Genomic DNA, 23044 nt, shown 5'->3' with positions numbered 1-23044 from the left:
TTCCGCTGTTTCTGTTCACGGGCTTTTTTAACCGCCCTCAGCCTCAGCAGTACGCGAAACGCTGATACCAGAGACCGCCGCAACTCTGCTCACCCGGAGAATTCAGAGTACACTCACTCACGCCCGCCATCATGCTGTTACGGTGTGTGGTTATCGTCAAAAAATTGTTTACTCCAACTTTTTGGTGGTAATTTTTAAACAATCATTCGGTTAATTCACCAACCAGAACAATGTTGTCTTTTAATATGATTTATTTATTTTAAAAATTTATCATCCAACATTTTAATGTTAGATTTTATGTGCTACATGTGTGTAAATATTAAGTAGTGCTAGTTCATGTTTAAAGTGTGGGTGTACGTTTGGATAATAGCATTCAGTTTTGAAGATCTCCCCTCAATTCCAACCTGGAGATAAATCACGCAGGTGGATCGTAGGCCAGCCTCCTCGCGGAACCCCCGAGGAGGCTGACTACCCGGTGTTTATAAAACTTTTCTTCGCTGAGACATGGAAGAAATGCACAATGGTGTTGTACTCATCAAGTGTAAGTTTTTTTTAAATTAAATTGTTGTTTTTTTTTATTGTTAATACTAAATTGTTAAAATTTTTATTTATAATGAGTAGAATAGTTTAGTATTAATACACGAGTGAAGATTTTGTGTACGGTCCATTTAATATTCTGGCGAGTGTTTTAAACGTTTTGGAGCTGGTTTTCTAAGACAAGCTGCCCCAAGGGAGAAGATCAAGAAAGGGAGAGAAGATAAAGAAAGGAACTAAGTAAAGAGAGAATGACACCCATGGAGATTTCAACTAGACAGCGCGGCGTTGCCAGACCTTGGAGAGTACTCTTTACTTTGAAACTTCTTCAGCTTCGGTTTCTGTTTTGTTATACTACATTGTGTTATTTATCTACTTTTCATTGTGGGTACTAACCGGTGCACTGGATGGAACTTGGAAAATTATTTTTGATGTATTTATTAACATAAATTTGGATTTTTGAAGTTTTAATTTTTTATCCATAATTTTGGAATTTTTATTACTTTAATTTGAATTTTTGAATTATTTTAATGTTTGTTGATATTGTTAATTAAATTTACTATTAATAAGAAGAAATAAAAATTTTTTGGAAATTTATTAATGATAAAAAATATCAAAATTTTTTAATTCTTTTAATGTTTGTTGATATTGTTATTTAAATTTAATATTTATAAGAAGAAATTGAAATTTTTTAGAGAATTTTTAATGATGAAAAATATTAAAAATTTTTAAATGATAAAAAATATTAAAATTCTTTCATTCTTTTAATGTTTGTTGATATTGGTAATTAAATTTTATATTAATAAGAAGAAATTGAAATTTTTTGGAGATTTTTTAATGATAAAAAATATTTAAATTTCTGAATTCTTTTAATATTTGTTGATATTGTTAATTAAATTTAATATTTATAAGAAGAAATTCAAATTTTTTGAAGAATTTTTAATGATAAAAAAATATTTAAATTTTTTAATTCTCTTAATATTTGTTGATATTGTTAATTAAATTTAATATTAATAAGAAGAAATTAGAATTTTTTGGAGAATTTTTAATGATAAAAAATAATTAAATATTTTTGTTAAAAAAAAAATATTGAAAAATTATCTATTTCTTCTTTAGTATTGAAATCAAATGTATGCTTTCTATTTAGAGTCAACATATGTTAGAATTTTTAATTAACTGAATTTTATTAGATAAAATATTACTGAAATTTTTACAAAATTTAAAAATTTAAAAACAATTGTAAAAAAAATATTTATAATAATTAGACGGACAAAAAAATTATCTTTATTCAAAAGCACAAAATTTGAACCAAAAAAATTATTTTAAAGAGTTAAACCATCTTTAATTAATTGAAAAAATTTTTGTAAATTTTTTTGATGAATCAAAGATGATCTAATATTTCAAAATAATTTTCTTGGGTTATTACTCATGAATAAAATAAATTTTTTTATCAGTATATACCACAGAAAGTAATGATTAACATCTCAAACATAAAAATAGTTGCCAAAATAGAGTTAAAGAGATAAAAAACTAGATGATGGAATAAATTATAATAAATGAGTGTTCGGCGATTATTCGAGCGCGTATGTAATAATAACTCTCAACGGTTTGTGTATTAAATTCTTACTTAATATCTTACACTTCACCTTGTAGCTTCTCTTAACATAGAGTGTCTTTCACTTTGCGGCGACACGAAGACGATGACTAAGTCCGGTTCGGCGTTCAAGTGCCTTGTGTTCGCCGTTGTTAAGTCTAAATTAGGCTTTTGAAATAACCGCGTGAGTCCACGACCAGATAATAAAAAAATATTGTTATTATTATTACTATTACCATAACTAAATGAAATAATATCCATTAAAGACAATAACGTTGTTTATGTTTTTATTTTTTAAACAGCAAACGTTTTAAAGTGTCAGCTGAATAGTGAATGTTATTTAATGGACATGGGGAATGACCCACCGATAGAGTAAAGAGAAATATATCCAACATATGTATGTGCATCAACGATCAACGTATATTTGTCCATTGAGTATTGAGTGTATGTACACATCAGAATAGACACACAAGCGTGAATTGACGCCTGGCCGGAAGTCGGTCACTACGAAGGACGTTATTGTGCCCGCATGATTAAACTCAAGCGACTAAACTCTAGCATACTCTTTCATTTGATAATGTGTGTATATGCATACAACGCTTACTCACATACTATCCTGTTGAATTTCTCAGCATCAACAACTAATGTATGCCAAAATGAGAACGTTTACTCACGCTGTTACATTCAAACAATTTAGTTTTATTGTGTACCTTTTTAAACTCAATATGTTATACATAGTTTATACTTCATAACATTTTTACTCTGTTTATTTTATAGTACACAGAAAAACAAAGGTTCACTTGAGCCAAGAAAATATTTTTCTTCCTAATTATTTTCATGAGCAAAAAAAATTTTTTTTTTGACACAAGAAATTTCACTTATTCCAACAAAATTAATTCTCTTGCTATAAGAAATACGTATCTTGATCCAAGAAAATTTATTTAAGTCAAGAAAATCTTGTTGTTTTGAGAAAATTCAGCCTCTTGCTCCAAAAAAATTTAGTTCTTGATAGAAGTAAATTTTCTTGTTTTGAGAAAATTTCTCTCTTGCTCCAAAAAATTAAATATAAAGATAGAAGTAAATTTTCATTAATATTTTTATTGATTAACATGTCAAATGGGAAGATCAAATAATATTGAATCATTTTTTTTATTCAATATGTATAATTAAACGCTAAAATAATATAAAATGGGTATCAAATATTCAAGAGAAAAATTTTCTCAAGGTGAGAAAATTTTTTTCTTAGCTAAAGTAACTGGCACTGCTTCCCTAAAGTATCTAAAAATCTTGATCAAATAAAAATTTATTGTATCAAGTATTTATGATAATTTCAATTGAAAAATTACTTCCATCGAGAATAGAATTTCAAGAAAAATTTTTACTTCGGCCAACACAACTTTGGTCTTCCTTCAGGCACCCGAAAATTTTCTTGAGCCAAGAATTTTATTCTCCAGTCAAGAAATTTTTCTTTCTGTGTAGTTTTTGTTATAATTTAAAAAAAATTTTTCTAATTATTACTAAGAAAATTTTTTATTAGTTTAAGTTTTTATTATATTAAAATTGATTCAAAGTTTCAAAAAATATTAGATTATAATATTATTAATTGAAAGATTTTATTTTAATCTTTATAAATTTTGGTAATTATTTACAAGTGGAGTCAACCCCATTTTTGGCCATAATTAGGTAAAAAATTAACATTTTCAAATTTTTTTTTATTCTGCTTGTTTTTACAGCGCATTTATGATAAAAAATATCGTGAATAGAAAGAAAAAAATAAAGATTTTGATAGCTTTTTTGCCTTCAAAAGTTGGAAAAAATTTTGGCTTTCATGTTTTTGGATAAATTTTCTATTTTATCTTTTTTTGATGTTTTTAATATATTTTTTTCTGAAAAGTACATAAAAAAAAACGAACAATTAAAAATAAAAATTGAATATCACAATTTTCTAAAAAATTTATAAATTTTTTTGAAAATTTTTAAAACTTGTTAAAATTGTGAGTCTACTTTTTTTTTTAATTATTCATTTTTTTATGTATTTTAAAAAAAAATATATATCAATAAAATCAAATAGAAATTTCGTTCAAAAAAATGAAAATTAAAAGCTTTGACCCCACTTGTAAATATTTAGCAAAATTTCTTTAATTATTGTAAAAAAAAATTTTAATTAAATATAATAATTCATTTTAGTATTTTAAAATTGATTTAAAGTTATGAAAATGTTAAAAAATATTTTCTAAATATTTTTAATTGTAAAATTACGAGTTTAATAGAAGATGATAATATCAAAAAAATTATAATAATAATTAAGAATTTTTTAAATTATTATCATAATTTTTATAATATTCATTGATATTATAATTTTTATAAAATCAAACTTAGTTTTTCGCCCACATGAAAAATATGAAAGTAAACTCTCTTTAGCGAAGTAAAAAAATATTTACATAACCATATGTTAATTTATATTAAAACTAGAATCAATAAATCACAGTATTAAATATAATTTTCTCGGTTGCTATTATTGCCGTTCAATAAAATGTAATAATATTTATTAATAGTACAATGAAAATGAAATTGTAATAGATTTGTGTAGGAATGCGTTCTCTATGTGTGTGTTTGTACAAATGTATATTGATATTGTTGATACTGGTGAAGAAAAATCCCAGGAAAACAGTCCAATGTTCCTCCCTCGAGGTTCAGTAGCTTGGAATACAATTGTATACATATTGCGTGACATAAATCGAGTCACCCGCCTGTTGCGGCACTATATTCATAATACCGGTCTCCCTGATCGCAACCTGCCCATATGAGTATTTTATAATACGGTACACAATATAATCCAGCTATGTATTTATATATTATATTATTATATTATATACACATTTATATTAATGCCATTGTACCAGGGAGTAGCTGACTAAGTTACGTTCCCGGAAACCCATAGAGTTTCTTCATTAAACTGACAGTTAGTTGATTGTTTGGTCTTTTGTCTATTATTACTTTTATTTAATTCAAATTGTGTCGTTTTCAATTCAGGTTACCCATTTTTTTAACACTCTTGGTATGTATTTATTCTTTCACCCTCCAGTGACCACTTGAAATTTTCCTGTCAATTAAGTTTTGAATAAATTAAAAACAACTTAATCATCATGATAATTTAGTAATATTTTACAATCGCTGCACTGATAGAAGGATTTATCTATATTTAATAAAAATTATTAACTGTTAACAAATATTTATTTGAAATAAAAAGCAAAAATAGCAATTTATTTTTGACACTTTTAATAACCCTATAGCTGGAATACATGATAATAATTGAATTCACTAAAAAAATTGACGTTTTTAAGATTTAAAAATATAAAAAATAATTATGAGCTGTGATAGAATTTGGTATTTTACAATAAACGTTATTATAATTTATATTATTAAGAAAATAAGAAAAATTTAGTGTCCAGGATAGTCATATGATAAAATTGGTTTTTTTGGTGAAATTTAGTGTAATTGCAAAGGTCTTGACTTGAATTTGTGGCTTTTCAAGGTTTTATGAATTTATATCACTCTTATATGTATTAATTATATTAATTATATATAATTAATATATATTATATATATTAATTATATTACTCTTATCAATAGTCAATTAATTATGATAAGTATTTAGGCTGCATTCAAAAATTCTCTATCTCTAGATACATAATTAAGAAATTACCTTGTTTCTCGTAAACTATTGATTTTTTTAAAGATATAAGCTCATTTCGATGTTACACTCATCAAGACTTTTTATTTGAGTACCCACATCAATTTTTCATATATTTTATATATTTATATATATTATATATATGTATATATGAAAAATATATCAAAAATGTAAGTGGGTACTCAAATGAAAGCTCTTAATGAGAGTAACGTCAAGATGAGCTTATATCTTTAAAAATATCAATAATTAAGAAATGACCTTGTATCTTGTCAACTACTGACATTTTTAAAGATATAAGCTCATCCCGATGTTACATTCATCAAGACCTTTCATTTGAGTACTCACATCAATTTTTCATATATTTATATATATGTATATATGAAAAATATATCAAAATGCATGTGGGTACTCAAATGAAAGCTCTTGATGAGTGTAACATCGAAATGAGCTTATATCTTTAAAATCGTCAATAGTTAAGAAAGTACAGTGCAATTTAACAAAAGTCATTATTTAATCCATCAAAATTTTATTTATTTATAATTCATGAGTCACTGCAGACACATAGTGACTGCAAGGTTGCTAGTGTAATATAATTAATGCAAATAATTTATAAAGATAATTTTTGTTTATAAGCAATCTTCATTTTATATGAAATTGCAAGCGAAACAAATTCACTCAACAAAATATTTATTAACTGTTCATAAATATTTGTCAACTATTAATAAATACTTATTTACTATTAATAAATGTACTTTCTTCTCAAATAAATATTTATTGAATATTAAAAAATATTTAATAAATTAATTGTCTTCAATTGTTAAATTATTAATAGTTAATAAATCCTTCTATCAGTGTGCCGGGAGGAATGACCACCTGAAACAGTAAACTAAAACACAATCAAGAAGACAACAATGAAGAAATTAGAAAAGATACAAAGTTTTAAATAAGAAGAAACGACAAGTTAATAATTCAGTGCATACTCCCACGTGAAAATCCAATTGTTCATGTAGGCCAGTGTTGATATAATATTATTTTTTCATCCACCACGTCAAGAGGACCGTAATGGAACAAATATTTATTTTATTTAAATATTTATATTAATATTAATATTGATGTAAAAAGAAATCAACACACTTACTTATTATTAACATGAACAATATATTATAGAGTGAAGCGGGTACTCTCACGGAGTGAGTTTGGAGTATTAGTTGGTACACCAAGAGAGTAAAGGACAATGGCATCTCAACATCATGAACAACAGCACATGTATTTGTAACACGGCAACGTAGTTGTTAAACTTGTGGTTTGTATTCTACATGCGTACCGTACACGACTCGTGATATGAGTGTAATAATAACAACAATAATAATAATAAGAATAATAAAAAAATACATACGTACTCACTAGAGAGGGAGTAAAAGCAAGAGAGTATTGGTACCTACTCTTATTATTATTATTATATACGCTGGTGGCAATGTGACGGAGAATGGCAAAGCCAAGTCGGAGAATGGGAGATGCAACGCTCGAGGAGGTGGAATCCGGTAGAATTGGCTCCCCCACATGCATTATTTGCGGTTGCTTCGGAGTTGACGAGAAATAATTTAACTGAGTGAGTACGACAACCACCACGACAGCGTCCAGGGGACCAACAAGACTATCAACATCCACCAGCAACTGATAGTGTTCCTCCCTCCTAATATTTCTTCTATTTTTCTTCATCTTGTGTTTACAAATCATGATTACGTGATTTATTAACGAGAGTTTTTAAGATCAAGTAATTAATTTAATTTAGTAAGTGTTGGATTTTATTTTAATAATAATTGTTTCTTTGTTTTAATTTATAGACTTTAAGTTTACAATAAAAATCCAGTGGTGGTTTTAAAAGTGAAGAAATACTTTAGTTGGTTGTGATCCAGTTTTATAGAGAGCTTGAGAGCCTGCACTGAAAAAAAAAATTAACTTGATTCAAGAGAAAAATTCTTGAACCAAGAATACACTGATAGAAGGATTTATTTGTATTAAAAAATATTTGTTAATAGTTAACAAATTATTTATTAGAGACCACTTTTTAGTATTAAATAAATATTTCTTAGTATTTAAAATGATTTGTTTGTATTTAATAAATCTTTTTAAATACTAAGAAATATTTTTAAGGACTAAAAAGTGGTCTCTAATAAATGATTTGTTAAATATTAACAAATATTTTTAATTATAAACAAATCATTCTATCATATAAAGTAAAATTTCTTTAAATCAAGAAAAATTTCCTTAAATCAAGAATATTAAGTTCTTCAAAATTATATGATTCAAGAACATTTTTTTTTCTATGTGGTACATTGGATAAAATAATATTTATTGGAGAATAATCAAGAGTGTTGTATTTGTAGCGATGCGAACCGATAATATTGCTGCTGGGTCTCGGTGCTGCACCCAAGTCGAGGCCAAGTTGGTTGGAATCTTTCTGGGGAGATGGAATGGAGGTGGCGGCCTCCGTAAAGCCCACGATAACTGACCGTACGACTGTAAGTCGAGACGGAAATCGAACCAGAGCATGATTTGACAAATCTATGAGTGCAAATAAGAAGATCAAAAAGAAGAAATAAGAAGAAGATATTAATTTAACTGAAATTAGTTTAACCAATAAACAAACACAGAGTTATTTAATTAAAACAATAAAGTGTGTGTAGTTAGCAGTGAAACGGACATCACTCTCTTCCGTTGGTGGTGTCAACGAAGCTCAATTGCTGGACCCTGTATCCGTACGTTAATTCCCACACTAGAAGCAATTGCCTTGTAGTAATATTAATATATAATCTAATATCGCTTTTTTATTCATTTTTACGAGGCTCGTGTCACATTTTAGAAGAGAGCTGGTGAGTGAAGCTGTAAGGACTGAAGAGTCTAATTAAAATAATTTAACTAGTCAATTAATATCATACGAAGGATTTGAAGTTTTATAAGGAAGATAAATCAGCGCAATAGATGGAATATATTTCTTATAAATAGATACTTCCGTCATTGGATAGATGACTACGCACTGCAGAGCAGTTAGCACGCGTGGTTGCTCGGTCATATCGTCATATTGCTTATGGACTTTGTATATATAATGATTGTATTGGTATACATTGCATTATATACTCGGTAGCATTGCATGTGAATAATAATATGCTCCAACGCTCGCCATGTTTTTGTTCGATCAGTTACCGAGATATTAAACAGACATAACATTATAAATATGTATTAGTATAGGTGTACGCTTATTATAAAGCTAGAGCAGAAAGCAACAAGTTTATTAAGCTGGCTAAAGACCTGTGTGCTTAGATATGTCTACACACATCTAAATGATATTAATATCCTTGGTTTGTTTCATTAATTTATTATGCTAATCGCTAAAGCTGACACGATTCACACAACTTGTCCTTTCAGTCGCTATTAATTTTCTCTGAAACAATGCCCTTTGATTCGTTGCGCAACTACTGGAGGAACTTTGGAACTTTTTTTGTAGTAATAGAACATTCCGACAGGTGGCGCTGATCAAGAATAGAATAAAATAAAATAATATTTAAATTGAATTTTAAATTGGCGATTAATAAAATTTTTGAAGTTATACTTCTTTTGGCGCGTTTGAATCAGTGAAATTTTTTAGATGTGTGCGCATTATGTTCAAAAAAAGAGACATGATGAAATTGGCCATCAAATATAATTAAAAATATAGATTTCTTTTACTGACTAAGTTAACTCATATACAGGCTAGTCGCAAAGTATCCAACGAAACGTTGTTATTTTCAAATTCGATAGAATATCATTTAATATGAAATATATTATTCATATTAATAATCAATTCTAAAAAATGATCAAATAAATATTTTAGTTTTTATTTAACTTGGTAATAATTTCTTGTTAATTAATATTTCATCAAAAATTAATAATAATAAATCCATGAATCAAAATATTTGAACTAAATTATAAATATTGATTATTTATTGCTTTAAATAGTAACATAACTTATTTCTAGCACGGGGGATAAATATTTGCATATATCATTTATTCTTTTAGTTTTTTAGCGATACTTGAAAAATATCCATTTTTTTGAGAGTAAAAATAACATAAATTAAAATATCATTCTAGTGTGAATAGATTAAAAGTTCCGGCTGACAATTAGTTGAGTTAAAATTAAAATATTCAAAAATTATAAAATTACGACTTGATCTTTGGTAAATGAGATTAGTATAATAGCAGAAAGAGTAATAAAATAATAAATGTAATAACCAGAACGTAGTGATTTGCAGGAACAACAAAGCTTTTTGACAGAATTATTTATTGATTTAGGACCCAGGCTCTTAGTTGTGCGCTTTTTTCAGCAAAATTTACAAAAGCTAATACTACTAAATTATAAATATTGTTGTACCTATTATATTTAGGTATCTTTTTATTGAGTTCATAATTTTTTACTACACACTTAATCATTTAGTTTATCGAATATAGTTATTCTATCCATATTTTTTAAAATTAATATTATAGAACATTTTAATAATTTTCCGGAATTGTATTAGAAACAAAATCTAGTTTTGTACTACAATAGTTGTAAGTCTTTTAATTCATGTAATTAATATTATTTTTTAAAAAATGTTAATTAAAAAAATATTATCACTAGGTTAAATAATAAACAATTAACTATTTTGTAAGAAACATATATTTTAAATAAATAATGAAAATATTTTATAATTATCAACTGTAAACTAATGAATGACACTGAAGTTGATAGACATTAAAAATTTTTTTAGAATTTTATGGCAATTAAATGATAATAAAAAAAAATCTGGAAAACGGTTGACCCTAAAGGCCACCCCTGCAACTTCCCGCCAATTCCATACCTAAACGCTTGAAATTGCACTTATGACGTTTCTGAGCTCTTCGAGCTCAAAAGTCTGATAGAAGTTTAATAAAACAGTATTTTTTGAATTTTCAAACTGCAATAATTTGTAAATGAATGAATCGATTTTCATGTGGTTGGCAGAATTCCACGCAGTTTTTTAGAATCTATGATGTATTTTTGAACACAAACTGATTGAACTGAAAATCTTAGAGAAATTTAAAAAATTCACTTTTTCCAAATTTTTTCGACAACGATAACTCACGAACCAATCAACCAATTTCCACGTTCTTGATGGCGATAAACGTGATTTTTTGAGCTCTAATAATTATTTTATTTTGTCAAAAACGATCTGAAAAGAAATCTCGAAGTTATGTGAAAAAAACACTTTTTTCGAAATTTTTCGTTTTCGATAACTCTCGAACCAATCAACCGATTTTGATGGGACTGGTGGCAATTGACGTGGTTTTTCAAGCTCAAGAGCTAATTAGTTTTTGGAATTGATCGGTGAAGCCGTTTAGAAGTTATTCCAAAAAAAACGATTTTTTGAAAATTTTATTTTCGAGATTTCTCAAAATGTAGCGAACCGAATTGATTCAAATTTTCACGAAATTTAATGGCAAAAATACTCTTTGGATCGCCACCTATTTCGATCCGATCGGCCGAGCCGTTCAAAAGTTATAAGAGGTTTACTCACACACACACATACAGCCGCACGGAAACCATCGCGGGAATAGTCAGGGATGCTTCCTGTGACCTTAAAACGTCGAGATCTGATGAAAACTCGATTTTCGCAAAACGGGGTAAAAGCAATAACTTCCCGATTTTTGAAAATTTTCAATTTTCTTAGCGGGAAGTTAAAAATTAATTAAAAAATTCCACATGTTAAAATTAATAAAAATTACAAGTGAAAATTTTTAGAAGCATTTTTTTGTAATAAAAATTTTTTAAATTGTCAACTTCAGTATCGTACTATTGATATTTTGCAACTCCAAAATTAGTTGATTTAGAAAAATCTTAAATAATATTGAATTAAATTCATATAATAATTAATGATTTTACATTTATACAGTATAGGTATATTTTTACTACAATAAAACCTTTTAGATTGTTTTTAACATTTTTCTTCGATCATTATTGCATTTTTTTTCTTTAAAATTTTTTTTCTTATGCTAAAGAAGTATAATTTATGACGCGTGTACATAAACACACACTATTTTTATTTTATTTTATTTTTTTTTTTTAGATGAGCCACGATCGAGGTGTCAATCTTGGGACGACGTAGGAGCTCCACCCAACAGGATGGAGACCGTTCTAAAGCGGCAGTCCCAGCAACAACAGCACCAACCGCTCGACTCGACGAGCTCAAATATCTCCGCGCATTCCGTTAAGAGTGAGGACTCCTGGTGCTCAGCGTCAGACCACGAGCACTCCTCGGACGACGACGAAAGTGAAAAGAGTAACATCAGCATAAAAAGTAACTGCCAGCTGAGGAATACTCTGCACAAAGCAAAGACCTTGTGCGATAAATGGAGATCACAGAACATAAGACTGAGCTCAGGAAGTAGTGGAGCTGGAGCTCCTGTTGGAGGCACCACGGAACCTTTGGACCCTACCGCGGGACAAGGTCGACTGTCCAGGTGGTTCAGTATCCGTCGTGGATCAACTCATCAGTATGACGTAGACTCTTCGTCCTCGGACACATCTGCAGTGTCAATATGCAGTCCAATAAAACAGCAGCAGTCATCAACGCCGCTGCACTCATCACCGGTGACACCAATAGCTTCACCAATGTCTCGTCTAGTCGAGGTGAAATAATTTATTCATTCTATTGTGTTTGTTTTGTTTTATTTATTTACGAGCTTAATTATTCTCAACGAGTACCGCGTTGATGCGCAATTAGATAATTTGAATGCAAGGTTCTATTTTTTTTTTGCATGAATTAAGGTAAAGTACCCAGTAGTTGAACAGGTTTCAAAGTAAAATTTATTAAACTCTACTTTTAATGTATAAAGATGTAATTATTAGTTCAAATTAGTGATTTTTATAAAAATATAAATAATTTTGGATTGAAGTTGAACTAATAAAATATATGGCAATAGGCACACCAAAAATTTTCAACGTTTTATTGAAATATCAAAAGAATTATAACATATTATTGATTAATATTAAAAATAATACCCTGCATATTTAATATGTTCATTTAAAAATAAGAAATTTTTGTATTTAATTTTTTAATTACATTTTTTATGAATGACAAAGCGAATTTTCAATTATAAATCAAAATAACTCAATTCAAAACATTCAATAATTTTTAACTACACTTATTTTTAGCTATAAAACTTTTAATTTGCAGTAATTAATACAAATCACAATGCTGATCACTAGTCTATAAACCTTTTAGAAGTTAGACTGCTGTTAAAATTATACGGCCCCAGCTTGTTCAAGTTCTGGGTACCGCTTTGAAAATTTGGAGGTATAATTAGACGCTAAAATTCAATATAAAAATTATAGTTTATGTCTTTGCAAAAAATATTTATTATTTAGAAAAGAATATTTCATTCGGTGGTACAATTTTTTTTACTTAAAATGATGATACACCGTTTTTTTTACTGATTGTTCGATTTACGGTTTAGTACCAGGTTCATGAAAAAAATAGCATCTATCGGCTATTCCCAACATGTCAACTTTTAAGTTAACAAAAATACAATTGTTTTGATTTACAATTGAAAAAACTTATAGAAATTAATTACTGTATCATTGAATAATTATAACATGCGCATATTACTCATAATAAATATACGGATTTTTTATTACAACAATTCAAAAAGTCTGTTCAAGTACTGGAAACTTTACCTCTTTTTATTTTATTTCATTGAATTGTTAATTTCAGGTTGAGGAAGAGAATTATATGACGGGCAATAACGCAGTAACGGCTTCGGCGGCAGCTGCTGCAATAATGCAATTTCAATGCATGCACCACCGACGTCAGGCACCACCGACTTTACCCCCAGCTCCACCAAATTTAACACCTCAGCAGCTGAAGCGACGTCATATCGTCGCGGCTATTGTACACTCGGAAAATAGCTACGTCGCGACGCTGCAGAGGCTCGTCAATGATTACAAAAAACCTCTTGAAGAGTCGACTCCGCCGGTTTTGAGTCAAAGCAAAATTGCTACGCTATTTCACCGCCTACCTGAGATACTCCAGTGTCACACGCTCTTTCGAATAGCTCTCGCTGAGTGTGTTCGCTCATGGGACAAAGATGAGAAGCTCGGTGACGTGTTTGTTGCGAGTTTCAGCAAAGCTATTGTTCTTGACATCTACAGCGGGTTCATTAATAATTTTTCCGTGGCTATGGATCTCGCTAAACAGGAATCTAAACGCAAGACTGCGCTTGCTGATTTTTTTAAGGTAAAATATCACTTTAAGATATTGAATTTATTAATTAAAAATACTAGCAACCATGCAGTCACTATGTAACTGCCTTGACTTGTGAACAATAAATAAAACTTTGCGTTATTAAATAATGGCTTTTGTCAAATTGCACTGTACTTTTTTAAATATTGATGTTTTTAAGAGCGGTTTATAGTTGATTTTTAAACGTGTTTTTCTCATGTATGTGATAAAATTTCGAAAAAAAACGCTTCCCTCTTCGATAGATAATTAAATTATCTATCGAAGAGCGATGCGCTTTTTTGGAAAATTTTCATTTATTTATGCATAAAATGCGTTTTAAGATTCCATTTGTTGTACAAGTATGACAGAGATACTTTCGTTTGTCCAATAGAGGGCGAGAGAGAGGAAAAATGTAAACCCTTCTTAAAGATATAAGCTCATCCCGATGTTACACTCATTACTTAAATATTGACGTTTTTAAAGATATAAGCTCATTCCGATGTTACACTCATCGAAACCTTTCATTTGAGTACCCACATGCATTTTTCATATATTTTCCATATATACACATATATAATATATATCCGAACAAAAACAGTTTCACTGTAAAAAAGTCGCACCAAGTCCACGTTCATAAGACTATTAGGAAAAAAAATTTTTTTTTTCTTTACAAAAAGATACAAAATAAAAAAATTAAAAAATCCGAGTAACCGATATGATTGTTTATGATTTTCGGAAATTAAAAAAAATTTTTTTGTAAATTTAAAAATTAAAAAAAAATTTTAGAACGTATTTAGTGTGCGCGGTTGCAAAATATTTTACTTTTAATGAAATTCGTAAAATCTATTTACTAGAACTTTAAAAAAATTGAAATACACAATGACGCACACCAAGTACGTTCTAAAATTTTTTTTTAATTTTTAAATTTACAAAAAAATTTTTTTTAATTTCCGAAAATCATAAACAATCATATCGGTTACTCGAATTTTTTAATTTTTTTATTTTGTATCTTTTTGTAAAGAAAAAAAAAATTTTTTTTCCTAATAGTCTTATGAACGTGGACTTGGTGCGACTTTTTTACAGTGAAACTGTTTTTGTTCGGATTTTAGTATTTTTTGTAATTATAATGAAAATTTACAATTGATAACAACTTAAATCTCGTGTTGACTGCATTTTTTACTGCAAACTATCTCCTTAAAGCTACAGTTTATGTAGATGTAATTCCAGTGCACCCTGGCGGCCATAGATGCAAGATATGAATCACTTTTTACTGTAGTTGCGTGTCTATAGGAAGGATTACTACACATTTTTATTTTATCTAGTCTGTGGCGCTGATATTCCCCATCGAAAAAAAGTCAGGATCGAAATTTCTGGGCTTACTATAGTTTGTGCTGATAAAATTTAATAATTTTAAGTGAATTAAGTGTTATAATTGATTATAATTAATTAATATCAGTAAAATAAAGTATAAATTACTTTTATAATATATTATTTTGGAAAAAGGAGAACCATATAATTAAATAAAATTTTGCAACCTCGAAATACCGTTCTGCTTACAGTAAACACAGTCGGTAGTCTGGCGCTCCGTTTACAACGGATTTGAACGGAACTTGGCGCCAGATTCTACCGAATCTGTGGATGAATGTATGAAAAATTGATGTGGGTACTCAAATGAAAAGTCTCGATGAGTAAAATGTCGGGGTGAGCTTATATTTTAAAAAATATCCATAGTTCACAAGATACAAGGTCATTTTTTAATTATATTAAATTGTACTATACTTTCTTAACTATTGACGTTTTGAAAGATATAAGCTCATCCCAATGTTACACTTATCAAGAGCTTTTATTTGAGTACCGACATGAATTATCATATATTTTTCATATATACATATATATAATATATATAAATATATGAAAAATTGATGTGGGTACTCAAATGAAAGGTCTTGATGAGTGTAATGTTGTAGTAAGCTTATATCTTTAAAAATGTCAATAGTTTACAAGATACGTCATTTCTTAATTATGTATCTAGAGATAGAGCATTTTCAAATGCAGCCTAAATACTTATCATAATTAATTGTCTATTGGTGAAAATGATATGAAACTTTGAAAAGGCACAAATTCAAGACCTTTGCTATGGCACTAAATTTCACTAAAAAAATCGATTTTATCATATGACTATCCTTAAGACAAAAGTTTTCTTATTCTCTTAATAATATATATTATAAATATTTATCTTCATGGAAATATGATCAAGATTTATACTTACAAGACTTAATAATGAAAATAATATGACAAAGTAATTTAGATGATTATGATGTGTTAAATAATAAATAATACTTTAGTCACGTTTGTTATGCAATATTAATTTTTCTGCAGTATATATAATATATACATTTACATAAATATAGTTTGTTGGGATAAATAATAGGGCTTTAAATTCTTTATACATTTATGTAAAACAAATTTTTATTATTTAACAGGTGAAGCAAATTAGTGCCCACGATCGGTTGTCCTTTTTCGGTCTAATGGTGAAGCCAGTCCAGAGGTTTCCACAATTTATATTGTTTCTCCAGGTATGTGTAAATAATCGTTAATAATTACTAAATAAATTAAAGCTCATAAATTTATAATTTTAATTTACCTAATTTTGTGTCTTGGCAAGGATTTATTGAAGCACACGCCTCAAGGACACCACGACAGAATGTCTCTGCAGTTGGCGTTGACTCAACTGGAGAGTTTGGCGGAAATGTTAAATGAACGAAAACGTGAGGCGGAACAATTCCAAGCTTTCAAAGAAATGCTACGTCACGTATCCGGTAAATTAGCTCATCGACCGCTTTCATCCTCATCGAGGTATCTTATAAGAGAGGACAATGTTACGCAATTGGAATTCAATCAGAATGGGATGATAACAAAATCCAAGAGACGTAGATTATTATTGTTAAATGATTTAGTGGTTTGCGTCTCAGTGGCTCCAAGGTCTATTGAGGACTTCTCGAGTAGCGAGAGGCTCACGCTTAAGTGGACGTATCCGGTGTCAGACATTGAGGTAAATCATATAATTCTTTTTATTTTATATTATTATTTTATGTTATTATAATAAATGCTTATATTTAGGAAAATAGTGTTTTCTGTACCGTGAGAAATTAGCACGTGCGACTATTCTCGTCTTTTTTTTCTTTTCTTTTCTTTCATTGTTTGTTTTTATTGTTTAGATACAAGACACCAGTACCTCGCCAACATTGAGCCGTTTACTCACAGCCGGATTAAATAAAGGCGGAAGCTTGAAATCGGAGAAAAATTTCAGCATCAATGAGACCAGCAGTCAAGCGGGTGCCGATAGCCTTTGCGCGGAGATGAACGATCTTATGCATGACTATGAGGTCATGTCGAGGATAAGTGATTTAGTGACGCAACTCAAAGGAACCTATGAGGTAGTTAACCCTGTACTCTTTTATTTATTCATTATTCATTCGAGTCTAGTTTAGATAACTTTATTCTTTATTTATTCTAATTGTTGGCATACAACATTATAAGAGATTTAAATAACTTTCAAGTATACTTAGGAAGTAAATTATCTATCGATGGCGTATAAGAACCTCGTGTGTCGAAAAATGTTAGGTAAATATTTACAAGCAGGGTCAAGCATTTTAATTTTCATTTTTTTGAACGAAATTTCTATTTGATTTTATTGATATTTTTTTTTTAAATACCTAAAAAAATTAACTATTAAAAAAAAAATAGTTGATTATCCCAATTTTAACAAATTTTACTAATTTCCAAAAAAATTTATAAATTTTTTAGAAAATTTTGATTTTCAACTTTTTTTTTTTAATTGGTCGTTTTTTTGTCCTTTTCAAAAAAATATAAATCGACGGTCTAATTAGCAATTTGTCTAACTCCTTATTTTTTAGAGGGTGATTTTTTAACATTTTGATGTAGTAATAATCCAATTATATATTATTTGAATGATTCAAACTTAAATATTATTAGATATTAATGATATTAAATGGTTTTTTAAAGTGATAATAAATTTTGAATTAATTGTTTTTTTCGTAAAAATAGAAGATTCTCTAAAATTGAGTTAGACAAATTGCTAATTAGAACGTCGATATAAAAAAAAGATAAAATTTAAATTTTATCCAAAAATATAAGAGCCAAAATTTTTTCCAACTTTTGAAGGCAAAAAAGCTATCGAAATCTTTATTCTTTTCTTTCACAACATTTTTTATCATAAATTCGCCGTAAAAACGAGCAGAATAAAAAAAAATTGAAAATGTTAATTTTTCACCCCGCTTGTAAATAATTAACAAATGTTACTTTTCAGTAGAAAAAAAAAAAACATTGTTTTTTTTTTATTTTTATAAATTTCAACATCTGATTTTTTTAAGGTAGTTGTCGCGATTAAGACATACCGTCAGAAAATTCTAAATTTTTGTGTAATTATTAAGGGCATGATGATACAATTACTCTAAAAATTTGAAGTCGATTGACTACCTATAACCCGAGATGAATTCAATTAAAAATTGGATATTTAACATTGATTGCATACGCTCTCTGCAATTCTGTACCAGTTTCTTAGTTATGAAAAAAAACCAACTGTCAGAAACTTTCAAAAAACTGACCGTCTTTTAATGTATTTGTTGTGAGTTTAAAAAAAAATAAAAAAAATTTTTGACCGTCTAATTATTTATAAATAACGGATTTAAGTTCAACAATTTATGAAAAAGTATATATCTACGGAGTCGGACAGAAACAATTGTATGGGTTGCGTCTCCACGGGTACAGTCTTGCGTAGAAACTATGGATTACTTAGCTACAAGCTCATATACTTTTGCGGCGCATATAATCTCTAATTTTTTGACAATATTGTACCATGACAACTACCTTAATGTTTATAAAAACTCTTGATACTTTCCATGTTGTATTACAATAGTATAAGACCTAATTTATCTTCAACAAAATTTTCACAGATAATATTAAAATTAAGAATGAAAAACAATTCCATGTTTTATTAAAGCCGACTTTGTCTCGCGAAGCTCAACACTTTATCCAAAGCTTGGAGAAGTTTGTCAACAATTAGCAAGTTAGCATTAATTCCCATCAATCCAATCCTGAATATTTTTCCAGAAGTCGGTCCGAGTCCTCCAGCGATCTCAATGTTCCATCTGTCGATTTAGAAATAAATTAACTTTAGAATTACAATTCTTTTTGCAACGCGTATAAATAATCTCAAATTTTTTGACAATATTTTACCATGACAACTACCTTAATGTTTATAAAAACTCTTTATTACTTCCCATGCTGTATTACAATAGTATAAGACCTAATTTATCTTCAACAAAATTTTCACAGATAATATTAAAATTAAGAATGAAAAACAGATCATTTTGAAGGTTTTTAACTTAGAATTTGAGCGTTACAAAATTGATGATTTTTGGAAGTTTAGTGCATTAATTTAATAATATTTAGTAAGAAAACTATTCAAAATATAATTAATGTACAAGTTTCTTCTAATAAACCATCTCTAAATATACAGCCTGGGCCCATAACCTATTAAAACTAAAATAATTTTTTCCAAAGAAGAACCAATTATTAAAATAAATTCCAAAAATTTTCAGGGTATGACAGTCGCCGCAACAAAGCTAATCCTCCAATCAATCCAGTCGTCAATCCAACAAAAGGATGAGGACATGATTTGGGCAGACAGCTGTTGTCTCCAATTAATGACAAAGCAAGGACAGATGTACACCTTCCAGACGGACAACCCACTAGTCAAAAAAGATTGGATAACAGAGCTGAGACTAGCTCAACTGGCTCTAGATCCTAACAACTCACCGTCCTGGGAAGTACCAGAGCAAGAGCAAAGACCATCAACAAAGATGCCTCTGTTCGTCAGCTCACAAGCAGTCTACCACTCCCAGTACAAATCCGAAGTCCGCTGCGGCTGCTACTACACCACCCAAAACTTACGAGCCGTTCGACGAAGAAGTTCCCGGAACCACGTGAGCTATTTGTGGATTTGCACTGGCGACGGTGTGTCAAGCCACGTGACAGTTTTCGGGCAATCAACTTCGACCGCTTCATCTGCGATTTCCCTGAAGAAAGTCAGCACTTTCGACCTAGTGGAGACTCGGGTCGCCGCTGTGGAGTTCGTCAAAGGCTTCGACGACGTACAAGCTGGTGACCAAGTGTGGATGGGAACAGATTCCCGTAAAATAATTGTATACTCCGCTGTTGAGCCTGAAAAACAAGAACAGCTGGGTAACTATCCAGTGTCTGGATCTGTAATTCAAATAAAGTACCACTGCGACAACGTCTTTGTAGCTCTAGGAAGCGGATCTCTCCTAATATTCCGGCGTAACGTCGACGGAACCTGGATGATGTCCGAGCCTTCAGTAATTTGCCTGGGTCCCGACCCAGTGGCTTGTTTGATGCCAATAAACTCGACTGTCTACGCTGCCTGCGGGAAGAAAGTCTGGGTGCTAAAAGGAACCTCTGGAGAAGTTATCAAGAGCTTCAGCGTGCAGCATGAGCACGTAGGTAACGTTCATTTGATGGCTCATTCAGGAGTTGGGCTCTGGGTAGCTCTCAAAAACTCCAGCACGGTTTGTCTGTATCACACCGAGACCTTCAAGCACTTGCAGGACATAAATATCGCGTCAAATGTCTTGCGAGTAACTAAAACTTCAATTCTAGACCGTTTATCCAATTCAAATTCCTACGGAGATAATGTAAATAATAATACCAACTCAAACAATCAAAATTCTCAGATGAATGTTAGCGTAACAGCACTGATGGCTTGCAAAGGATTGCTCTGGGTTGGAACCAACGTCGGAATAAGTCTCACCATTCCTCTTCCTAGGCTAGAAGGCGTTCCTATAATCAGTGGACGAGTTAACATTTCCTACCACGCTCATTTCGGCCCGATAACTTTCCTGCTAGCAATCCAGAGCAATAAATACAGCGTTTCTTCCAAAGAAGACGATGCTTTCACTGGATCCAACTCTGGGGACGCTGAAATAGATCAGCAGTTAAGACCTCACCGGCAGGATGAAGAAATGGTTAGAAAAAGGCAAGAGTATCATCGAGCGAGTTTAAATGAGTCTTCAGCAGCTTCTACAGCTTCCTCTTCTTCATTTTCTTACAACGTTGATAAATTAAAGCAGCAGCTAGCTGGGAGTCCAGTTGCTCTGAGGCGAAAGCGCAACAAGGAAAATGACTTCCGTGCTTCTAAAACTTTGCCTCGGGGATTTGGAGGCGCTTTGTTGACGAACAATCCGTCCGCGGCGCTGCTGTCGAATTCTATAGCCAGTTCCCAGAGTTCTGGAGAGAACTGCGACGTCTATGGGCTTTATGGAGAACTTATGTACGTTAAGGATTATGAGAATGACACTAACTCGGGGATAGATCCGATTTATGAAAGTCTGAGGCGAAGCGATCCTGAATTAGCAGCCATTCCGAACAAAGTTAATACTTTGGATAGAAGGCTGAAGATGAAGATCACTCGGCCTAGGTCTCTGGATTTGTCTAACTGGTCCGTGGACTCTCATGCTAGTTCTTTGTACACTTCTTCGGGGTCTGAAGAAAATTTGTCCAAGACTGGAAAGCTATCTAGGAACAGCAGCACTGCTAGTGGCGGTCAAGGGTACAATTTAGAGCCACTGATCACGCCTGGTAATGGTAATGTTAATGTTAATGTTAATGTCAGCTCGATTAATATCAATGGGAGAGGCAAAGATGGAAATGGTGGAAATGTTCAAACTAAGATGAACACTGTGAAGAAAACGGGCAGTACTAATAAACGACACGGAAAGGTTCAGCAGCAGGTGGACCAACCTAAGCGGACTGTTTTGACGCTGATGGGAGGACGTGGGTATGTTAATTGGAGACAGTTGAATTCTACAGCGCCTCAGCCGTTTATTGGGGATAAGAATTCAAAGGTTAGCTACTCGTTGAAAGAGCCTAATAGCAATGACGCGCATATTGTTCTGTGGGAAATGAAATTGTGATTGTTTACCAAAATGTGTATTGAATATTGAATAATGTCTGCTGATAGAAGGATTTGTTTATGTTTAATAAGCTTTATTAACTGTTGATAAATTATCCCTGTTTAAAAATATTCATTGAAAAAAATTCACTGTCATGAGATTTGAATTTTTTTCAATAATTCCAATTGATTTCAATTTCTAAGTATATATCTATAGATATATAATTTGCATAGAGCGACTTTTTTAAATTTTTTTAATGAATATTTTTAAACAGGGATTTGTTACGATTTATTAAGTGTTAGTAAATATTTGTTAATGGTTAATGAATATTTGCTAACAGTTAATAAGTAATTTATTAAGTATAATTTATTAACTGATAATAAATATTTATTAATGGTTAATGAATATTTGTTAACTGTTAACAAATATTTATTTGAGATAAAAAGCAAAAATAGCAATTTTCTTTTGAAACTTTTTATAACGCTATAGCTGGAATACATGATAATAATTAAATTCACGAAATCAATTAACGTTTTTAATATTTAAAAATATAAAAGATGATTATGAACTGTGATATAATCTGGTATTGTAGAATAAACGTTATTATAATCTATTTTATTAAGAAAATAAAAAAAATTTTGTGTCCAGGATAGTCATATGATAAAATCAGTTTTTTTTTTTTGGTGAAATTTAGTGTAATTGTAAAAGTTTTAACTTGAATTTGTACTTTTTCAAGGTTTCATATCATTCTCACAGATAGTCAATTTATGATAAATATTTAGGCTGTATTAGAAAATTGTCTATCTCTAGATACATAAGAAATTACCTTGTATCTCGTAAACTTGTATTGACATTTTTAAAGATACAAGCTCATCCCGATGTTACACTCATCAAGACCTTTCATTTGAGTACCAACATCAATTTTTCATATATTTTATATATTTATATATTTCAC

The 23044-nt window shown here is 29.9% G+C and overlaps 1 protein-coding gene and 2 long non-coding RNA genes across 6 annotated transcripts in view; 1 reads left to right on the top strand and 2 right to left on the bottom strand.

The window, feature by feature from the left end:
- The window catches only part of LOC123266263 (rho guanine nucleotide exchange factor 10-like protein), a 35228-nt gene extending 13019 nt beyond the window's left edge, over positions 1-22209 (top strand). For 2 of the 3 annotated variants that reach the window (XM_044730408.1, XM_044730407.1), the window contains 6 exons: positions 11942-12504; positions 13589-14110; positions 16579-16671; positions 16761-17147; positions 17314-17532; positions 19720-22209. In XM_044730408.1, coding sequence (XP_044586343.1) covers positions 11942-12504; positions 13589-14110; positions 16579-16671; positions 16761-17147; positions 17314-17532; positions 19720-22110 — 4175 coding nt within the window. In that variant the 3' untranslated portion in view covers positions 22111-22209. Of the gene's footprint in view, positions 1-177; positions 542-11941; positions 12505-13588; positions 14111-16578; positions 16672-16760; positions 17148-17313; positions 17533-19719 lie in introns of those variants that run through there. The other variant, XM_044730409.1, reaches the window with a different exon arrangement.
- Positions 4654-7806, bottom strand: LOC123266267. 2 transcript variants are annotated; one of them, XR_006509744.1, is made up of 4 exons: positions 7219-7806; positions 6961-7134; positions 5007-5231; positions 4654-4923 (listed from the first exon to the last, which is right to left on the bottom strand). It is a non-coding gene; the product is annotated as an uncharacterized LOC123266267 (long non-coding RNA). The 2 variants fall into 2 exon arrangements; XR_006509745.1 differs by lacking the exons at positions 6961-7134; positions 7219-7806 and adding an exon at positions 6696-6929.
- On the bottom strand, positions 11835-19256 carry LOC123266268. The gene is made up of 3 exons (XR_006509746.1): positions 19070-19256; positions 13020-13029; positions 11835-11845 (listed from the first exon to the last, which is right to left on the bottom strand). It is a non-coding gene; the product is annotated as an uncharacterized LOC123266268 (long non-coding RNA).
- Positions 22210-23044: the final 835 nt, after the last annotated feature.

The sequence above is a fragment of the Cotesia glomerata genome, linkage group LG5 (genome assembly GCF_020080835.1).
Source record: "Cotesia glomerata isolate CgM1 linkage group LG5, MPM_Cglom_v2.3, whole genome shotgun sequence".
NCBI classification, from domain to species: domain Eukaryota; kingdom Metazoa; phylum Arthropoda; class Insecta; order Hymenoptera; family Braconidae; genus Cotesia; species Cotesia glomerata.
This window is presented reverse-complemented; position numbering and strand designations above follow the sequence as displayed.